The 9232-nt window shown below is 40.9% G+C and overlaps 1 protein-coding gene across 2 annotated transcripts; it reads right to left on the bottom strand.

Annotated features, from left to right (window-relative positions):
* Window positions 1-1195: 1195 nt before the first annotated feature.
* LOC140306569 (carbohydrate sulfotransferase 1) lies at window positions 1196-9012 on the bottom strand. 2 transcript variants are annotated; one of them, XM_072385175.1, is made up of 3 exons: window positions 8855-9012; window positions 5658-5829; window positions 1196-4646 (listed from the first exon to the last, which is right to left on the bottom strand). In XM_072385175.1, the coding sequence occupies exons 1-3, from the start codon at window positions 8855-8857 to the stop codon at window positions 3520-3522; spliced, it is 1302 nt and encodes a 433-aa protein (XP_072241276.1). In that variant the 5' UTR covers window positions 8858-9012; the 3' UTR covers window positions 1196-3519. The 2 variants fall into 2 exon arrangements, with proteins under 2 accessions (XP_072241276.1, XP_072241275.1); XM_072385174.1 differs by lacking the exon at window positions 8855-9012 and having other exon boundaries at window positions 5658-5987.
* Window positions 9013-9232: the final 220 nt, after the last annotated feature.

Genomic DNA, 9232 nt, shown 5'->3' with positions numbered 1-9232 from the left:
GCAGAAGAAATGGGTAATTAGCTGATGGCTAACTCAGGTCACTTGCAGCTTTGTGAGTCAGGGTGAGGATGGAAAAGCCAATTAAGCACTTCTCGTCGGATGTCATAAAGCTTATCTTTATGGCCAGTTTGTGTAGCCTTACAGATGACATTTAAAGAAAGGCGGCCACAATTTTTTTTTAACACATCTTAAATCCTGTTTCTCCTTAGCTGGATCTATAGATCATTTCTTTGGCCGGAGATTAAATATCCTTGATGTCAGCAGCTATGGAGAATTTTACAGGAAGGATGGGGGGGGACTGGGTGTCTCGAAATACATATATAAAGGGATGGTTTCACATCAGATTTAATAGTACTCAAAGAGCAGTATGACCATTCTTCTCAAATTGCATACTTTCCATCACTCTCCCGTGGCTTTCATCAGCATCATAAGCAAGAAAGTCCATAGCTACCAGCAGGAGAGAATTGCAGCCTCCGTATGAATGTGAACATTGCCTTTTAAAAGCAATGCTCACATTTAAAAAGCAAGAAAATCACAGTCAATCAGTGGTTTGTCTATGATTCATGCAATGAGCCTTTCCTCAGAAAGTACTTACAGCGTTTATCTCAGGAGAGCAGCTCCACATGGAAATAAATGAGCTGGTGCCTGGAGATGGCACACATCCTTTCTCTGTTTAGACATGAAAACCGGTTTCAAATTTAACCTGGAGCTGTCTAATCTCTAACTACTCAGCAGACACAGACTGAATGATACTGATATTATTTCAGTTATGTTCAAAGTTAAAAAAAATAAACTAACTGTGAGCATTATGTGTTCTCTTGAGAAAAAAAAATCTGTTACCACAGACACATCAGCAGGATTGAAATTACACAAGAAGACGTTCTAAATATAGAGGGATTACAAGATAAAAGACCACACACTTGCATCATTCTCTGCTTTCAGCTCAAAAAATCAGGCACTTATACACTTTATTCACAGGATTAAGTTAAACACATCAAACTATTGGTTTCTGTATTTGTAACATGTCATAATTTATTCTTAGAAAACTAAAAAAATATTAACAGTATAATCACACAGACAAAAATCTTATGTCCAGTACATAACATTTGCACACTAACAGTAAGTTGCTATATTCACAGTAAAGATTCAACAAATCTATTCACACATTCCTGACATCCTGAAAACAGAGCTACCAAGAGGCATTGGAGATACTTCAAAAGTAAGGACTAAAGTCTATTTTCTTTTTTTCTCTTCTTTTGTAATGCCTTGTTTTAGGATGATCAGTGTATGAGTGATTTACTCTAAAATGATCCATGATATGTCTTCTTCACCATTTAGTGGACCCGTCCATGGACCTGGACCTGAAACACAGCCTTTCAGATCACAGATCAATTTAAGGTGATGTTTAGTAATTTGCACAGCAATTGAAAACTAAAAGATAAATAAAACCAAAACACAGCACAGTAACTTCCTACCATTAAGGTTCACTGTATTGCTGTGTTGGACAACTTCAGATTCCTGTTGGCCATAAATGAAATTTCCAGGTTTGCGTAACAGAACCAGCACGTTAAATCAAAATTTGCCTCAAATAACCGCATCAGTCTGGTATTGGGCAGCAGAGAGCATCACATCGTGTTACATGTGTGTATGTGCCACACTCTTTTATCAATCAATATGGTTTCTTATTTATGAATATTCATATAATTGTGTGCAAAACTGGTCAACACAACTAATGTACAAAATGTTCTTCCAGCACAACATTTAAAAAGCAGCCATTGTCCGCACAAAAGCTGCAGACCTGGAAACCCTGATCCAAAAACTGGTCCCAAAGAAACAGTGTTTGTGGGTTTCGGTCTAAAAAACATGTTCTAAGAGTGTTTTCAAGTCCAGTCGAGACCATCACAAACAACAAATCCTGCCCCTTTGAATACAACAGACAACTTGACTCATTTAAGTGAAATTCTTGTGACCTTTAACAGCAGTTACAACTTCACATGCAGCCAAAGAAAATTAATGCAGGAGAAGAAGCTGTGGGAGACCTGGACAGTATCATCACAGATATTGTTTAAAATAAGTAAATAAATGAATAAATAGAAATAAAAAATGCTAGTAATTTGTCTCCAGAACTTAGATCCAGATCTTAGCATCCAAGAAAAAAACTTTCAGCACTATGAACACTTAACTGGGGGCAAGCACTTTATCAGCACATCAGAAAGGACGCACATAGGAAAGAAGAACTGGGGCTCATATACACCAAACCAATTAATGTGTCTTTCTTAAGGAGGAACATCAATGCTCCAAGGGTTGTGGACATTGGGAGCACTGGTGAACATCTGTCTTGTCTTTTTGGTGTACAACACGCAGTTGATGCTGTTGTACTATGTTTTTTTTCAGCTGATCAATTATGTTGTCTGTCAGCGAGATTGTCACTGATTGGCTGCTCAGCATAATAAATTAACTGTACACTTAAATTTTTTGATTTTTTGGTCCGTTACGGTTAAATATCTAACAAAAGTACAAAAGAGTCAATATGATGTGGTTAAACTGAAACGCAGGTTTTGACACTTTAAATTGAGCTAGAACTAAACCGTAGAGTAAAAACCGGAATAAAAATTAGCTGACTTTATGCAAGCATTGCTGTCATAACATTTTGTATCTTTGCAACCGTATGGTTTCCTTTGCTGAATAATGCATAGCTACTGCTTCCTTCTGCACTGCAAATATTGTCCTCATGTACAGACAGACTATATGTCCTAGATGGGAGGTAAATGTCAACAGTGTGTTCATGGTGAAATTTTTTCCCTCCAGGTGCTCAAGACATAAGGAGACGTATGAAGGAGATTTTTTCATCACCAGTGGTTTTAGACATCAGTTTGGTGCATAAGAACCTAAGGGAAAGGTTAGCTAAGTCTAGCAAAGCTAGTTAGTTAATCTAGCAATCTTCCTCTGTACCAGAACTCTGAAATCTTAGCACAATACACTTAATATTTAACAAGATAACGCACCTTTGCAACTGCTGACTGCTGACGTGATGTGGACCACACTTTTCCTCCTATCCTTAGTGTTGGTCATGTTGCAAGCCATTTCAAAACCCTTATTCACTGTTGTGAGATTAGATAAGCAGATCCACCAATCAGGCATTTTTACAGTTTTAATTTAGGGCAAAGATGTTACTTGAACTTCTTGAGTTTTCCTGGACCTGATTTTAACTTCAACCTCTTAAAGTGTTACTAATGAGTCCTTTGTGTCCCATTAGTCTTTGGTCGGGGTCATAACTTGGTCTATGTTAGGGAGGTCCTTCCTACAAGAGTACTATATTTGTAATACTGTATCTTGCGTCATAATGTTTCTCAGCATCACACACAACATTTGGTACTTTTGATATCTATAACAACACCTAGCAATGATATCAAATCAATGACAAGTTACAATTATTTTCTAAGCATCTATACGTACAGAAAAGTCAATTTCAGTGCATTGATAAATAAAAAGACATTTTATTAACCATTATCAAAATGATCATGTGACAGACTGAAATGTCCTCTCCTCTACTAAACTATGTGACAAGTTTCGGAGTTCAGCTGCAGAGTGAACCTGCCTGTATCCCAGCAGAGCCAGAGTGTCATTACACAGATTCTGAACCGTCCTCACAATGTCAAAGCCAAGACGAAGCCTCCAGTTTTCTGCTGTCACTCTAGAGTCTCTGGTGGTGGAGTATCTGTAATTCCACTCGGATGGAGCTGACATGTTACTATTGGTATTCTTTGCAATCCACGTACTCACCCTGTCAGCCATCTCCAGCCCCACAAACCTGTAGATTTCACTCGCTTTGGCCCGTGGGCTAAAAGCCAAATCTTCATACCGTACCAGCAGGTAGCGTTTGTGCAGCCATGCCGGCTTCTGCAGACCTGTTTCTGCAGAGGCTGCCATGTCCTTACAGGTGCTGGTGATCTGTGACAGGTCAACGTATCGAGGCTGCCTTCCAGTGGCATTCCATATTTTCCAAGCTCGAAACTGATCAGAAAATGCTATCATACGTGAGGCCAGGATGGCTCTGGGGTCTCTCACAAGGTGGATGATCTTCAGGTCCAAACGGGGATCTTCTGTCAGAGTGCGCAGGTCACCAACCTCAGGAATCCGCACAGACTTTATGGCAACATGTTCTTTAGACAGACATGACATAGAGGCTAAAGTAAGGTTCAGCGCCCCACACTTCTTCGGACACCAGACTTCATCAGGTGAATCAGAGGCCATATTATCCACCACTTCTAAGCACACGGGAGGAGAACAAAGGGCATGACTGGAGCTCCGTCGGAAAAAGGAGCTTGTGATGTGATCCTGAGGCTCGGGGCGAATATAATTTTCCATAAAGTGAAGGTCACAAGTGTACAGATTGAGGAGGAGGTCCCTGTATGCTCCCAGCAGGGCCCGGCGATCCAAGGTGCGACGCAGCCTGCTGCTGGAGTTGGTGAAAGCCTGCTGGACATGGTAGAGCGGCTCAAACACATAGAAGATCCCGGGATGCTGGTTGAGGAGTTGCCCAGTGAAGGACGAACCACTGCGTGTGGTGGCAAACAGAAGGATGTGCCTCCGAGGTGACTCGATCTGCACCCAGCTGTCATCACACAAGGCTGCCGATCTGGAATCTTAAGAAAAGAAAAGCAAAATGATCTTTTGTGTGCTGTCAGCATTACTATGACATTCACATCACTTTCTCATAAAAAGTGACAACATTTTTAGACCGCTCATTCCATACAATGTTGTTGTTGTTATTTTGAGCTCTGATAAAATCAGATTTACAGTCATGAAAAAGAAAGCACACTATCTATCTATCTATCTATCTATCTATCTATCTATCTATCTATCTATCTATCTATCTATCTATCTATCTATCTATCTATCTATCTATCTATCTATCTATCTATCTATCTATCTATCTATCTATCTATCTATCTATCTATCTATCTATCTATCTATCTATCTATCTATCTATCTATCTATCTATATATATGGATGTGTGCATCTATGTGTGTGTGCGTGTGTATATTCTGTTGGGAAAATCCTGTATCAAGCCAATAAAGTCAATAAAATGGAAATAATTTAGATGGTAGCCATGCATGAGTAAGTTGCTTGTCTGCTGTTGGTTTCTAAGTGCGGTTATGAAATGGTGGATCTCTAAATATAGTGCAAATTGCTAATGTGTAATTACTGCTGATGAGGAGTTGATTGCAAAAAGGTTGTTACTTTAGCACACAGGAGCCTGTCGCTGGGAAGCTACATCTGTGCATTGAGAGGGGATTAATGGAGATAAATTGGAGGATGATTGCAAAAAGAATCATATATTTAATTTTCTCTCCTCTCCACTTACAGGGAATTCCCTCATTTAATGCTCCACTTTTCTTTTACTTTTGTATCAGTAATAGCAGTGATGATGCAGCCTGATTATTTCTGCCTTTAATGTTTTTCTTCCAAAGTGATGAAATATGAATAATTTTACCAATCAAGTATTGAGAATATATCTGCGTTTGCGTGTTGGTGATTGACCTCATTTAAGTTATTAATGTCCCTTTGTGCTTTAAAAAAGAGCACCACATAGCTACACATTTTAAGATGTGATACAGAATGTGGGACAATCTTAATTTGCCTAAAAGTTGTACCTGCACGGTGTCTGCTCCGGCATCGGTAGGCTCCCTGACAGGGTCCAGAGAGCGAGTCCCTCAGGGTCCGGATGGCCGTGTACTGGACCCCAAGAGATGCACATACCAGCAGCAACACTGTCTTCCAGGAGCACTCCATCCTGCCCCCACCTCTGGCTCTACATCCTTCACGCTGAGGCCACCGGGGAGGCACAGAGAGACACACAAAATGAGATTTCATTTATGCTTTTTTTTCAGCTTCATGCATGTGCAGCTTCCACACATTTGTGCCTGCAGGTTTCTACTGATAGTCTTCTGAGCAGCTATCACTAGAGCAGTTAGTAATATTGCTCAAGGGCACTTAGGCAGAAGAAGGTCAAGTACATGTCTAACATTTCCTGCCGAGATTATCCCTGCCAGTCGAGGAATGGAATGGAAACCTCAGTAGCACGTTCTTCTTAAGCACAGAAAAAGAGTTAAGAGAGAAGACAGACGTCACTCTTATATCAGTGAATATGAAACAGGCTATTAACACATACTGGCTGGTGTAATATATGTCACAGAAAGAAAAAAAAGGACTCAAACCTCTCAGCACTAAAGCTAAGTGGAGTATTTACCAAAAAGTCAAACTATTTCTCAATCACACATATGAAGTGTTTCTTAAAAATAAATCCGCTTAAATGCTTTGAATAAACAGTTCAAAGGTTCAGGATTTGTTTCCTGAAAAATTCCTCCTTTTTTTCCTCAGAAAAAGTACGACACAAAGGTCAGACCTTCACAGGGAAATGGAAGCAGTGATCTCTCTATCGACAACAGCTCCAGTATTCGGGATACTCTGCACACTGTTGCATAATTGCATTTAATTTTTGCTTCCCCCTCTTCTGGGTAATTAAGCCTCTAAGCCCAGTAGAGAGCTACATATTCAGATAAATATAGCTTCACGAAGAGAGAAGTTTCCTTTGTACGCTTCCGAGTTCTTTGCCACTGGGCATGAAAGAGCAAAGGGAGATGTGATTTTCCAAATGGAGTTGGACAAAAAAAAATTAAAAAGTGCTGCCACCCATATGTCCCTATATGCACCAAATTTATGGTAGATAATCATACAAGATCCCTGGGTGCAACTTTCTCTTCATCACACAAAGTGGCTTTGCAGAGCCAATCATCATCAAAACCACAGGTGAATATACATCATATTACTGACAAAAATAAATGCTGCCTTCCCCATTTGCCTCCTCTCTCTCTCTTTCTTTCTGCCTATCTCACTCTCCAGTCGGCCTCTTCTTCATTAATGATGTTTATGTGTCCCTGGCAGACTCATATCCTCAGGAATGTATCATGCTGAGCTTTTGATGTTCCATTAATCACAAACAGCGCTAAACCAAAGACGTTTACTCTGTGGGTGAAGGAAAAAGAAATCAAGCTGACATCATGAGCCATTCTGTTTGAGAATGGCCAAAAACGGCAAATGCAAAATGAACTCATCAGGGGGAGAAACTTTGTTTCTCAGACTGGTAGTTGCAGACAGCATGATAAGAACAGGGAAACTGTACTGTTTGTCACTTGTCTCAAAACAACTTAAGAGCTACTTCTCTGATTAATGTTATTCAAAGAGACAGAAGAAAATGCAGAACAACTGAATGACTACAGATAATAAGAAGCTTCTTACCATCTCTGACACTTAAAAAACTGTCATTTTGACCGTCCTGCCATCCATACCCCACTCAAACTGCACAGCTGGCTGACCAAGGCACATCATATAATTCCTTAACGACAGGTTTTCTTTTCTTTTCTAGTCATGATCAGCCTAAGAGACCCTCTGCCCCACACCCTGCTGCCCTCTGGAGAATGAAGACAGATGCTTCAATAGATTTAGGCAATTTGATTTGCAAGTCTTCTTGCATCCCTGGCTTATAACTCCTCGCGCATCAGGACTTGCATCAAGAATAATAGCCAGTCTGCCGGCAGCTGGATGGGGACTGCAGGCTTCATATGGTCTCAGCTTTTGTATCCCTCATACAATAACAGTTCTTACAAGGGATAAAAGCCTCAGGGACAGGATCAGCTAAAGATTATGCTGTGTGGTGCACGTTCCTTGGGCAGGTTTGAGTTGTAAATTCAGTGAGCAGAGGGACTGCCACTGCTGAGATAACACAGCCGGCAGCAGGAGTGTTGGCGCATGGTGTGAGAAAGGTAATTGCCTCTGTGGAAAATAAAAGCAACAAATGAGGTTAGAAGTTAGTGATTAGGGTGGGACTAAGGGATTTTGGATGCAGGTGATTGAGGGATGTGACAGTGCCAAAGATTTCTCTATTAATGTGCCTCAGTAAGTTCCCAGATCCTCTGAGGGAAGCTGTTTATTGACAAAGGCAGATTATCAATCCTGGAGTACACAGAGTGGTTAGCACCAAGAGGAGTTCGTCTTTGTTGTCCCCCCCTTCTCTCACTGTCTTAACCAGAACCACAAACACGGACTGGAGGCAGAGCAGAGCACTGCAGCAAACAAGATGCATGTGACCCCGGGCTACAAAAGAGCTCCTGTGATAGGAGAGAAGATGAATCTTGTCCAACATGATCACTTCGATGAGAAACACACACACACAGAAAAGGTACTGAGGGAGAAGGTGGAGAAAATGGAGAAAAAGGTCAGCGCTCATCTCAGCAATGATCAAGACAGGATTGCCTGTATAGGCTGCTGACTGTAGGTTGTTCTCACTGTGTAGCCTACTGGAATGAAAAAAAGTGAAAAATGAAATGATGGGCAGTGCATGTTGCTTAGTTTGAGTGGGCTAAAATAATATATAAACACAGGGATTCATTTAGAGTTAATACGAGTCCACAAGTGTTTGAGTGACCGTAAAAGTGATGAAAAGCCTAAATTTGCACATGAAAACACAACGAAAGCGATATGATGGTACCATTAAAAATTGAAAAACTCAATTTGAGTAATAAAATATTAATAATAAAAAATACTGAGCGTGTGTGAATGAGTCATGGAGAATTCAGATAAACTGCAGTAGATAAAGTAATAAGTAAAGTCATCATCGAGTAGCACGGACACGCTTTCAGACAATGAATGCATCAATTGTTGGTGTTTTTAGTGTTTTTTTCTGGTCACATCCTCCCTGTCATCTGTAGCGTGTCACTTTTTCTCTAAGCGTAAACGGCACAACAGCGAAAGAATGGGAAAAGAAAGAAAGAAAAAAGCAATGCTGGCTTACCATAAACGCTCCAGATTAGATAGAATATTTCTCTTGCCGGTCCGGTGCTGCAAGCTGCAATTGCAAAAGTGTGTGTGAATGTGTGTTTGTGTGCGGAGGGAAAGAGCGCTGCCGCCGGTGTCCTGAGCCAAAGTGGACTCAGAGCTGGAGAAGCGCCATGGATGGAGAGCAGAGAGAGGCAGGGAGAGGTAGCATGCCTCACCCTCCAGAGACCGCACAGGCAACTGGAGCTGAGACTCGAGATTGGATGCAAGATTGCCTTGCCGTGCATCACGCTTTGATTCCTAGGGTACGTTTCATTACGTCTTAGAAATGCATGCGAGCCAAAGAGGAAGTAACCTACATTGTGAGGTACCACTAACTCGGACTACTAATATG

This window comes from Leuresthes tenuis, unplaced genomic scaffold (assembly GCF_036924035.1).
Source record: "Leuresthes tenuis unplaced genomic scaffold, fLeuTen1.0.hap1 SCAF_5, whole genome shotgun sequence".
NCBI classification, from domain to species: Eukaryota; Metazoa; Chordata; class Actinopteri; order Atheriniformes; family Atherinopsidae; genus Leuresthes; species Leuresthes tenuis.
The sequence above is the reverse complement of the archived record's forward strand: the minus strand, read 5'-3'. Positions and strand labels throughout refer to the sequence as shown.

Excerpts from the sequence above, each read along its gene's own strand:
- LOC140306569 (XM_072385174.1), bottom strand. The coding sequence starts at position 5,877 with ATGAAATCTCATTTTGTGTGTCTCTCTGTGCCTCCCCGGTGGCCTCAG. Across the intron at positions 4,647-5,657 it reads CCGGAGCAGACACCGTGCAG|ATTCCAGATCGGCAGCCTTG; the intron begins GTACAACTTTTA and ends TCTTTTCTTAAG.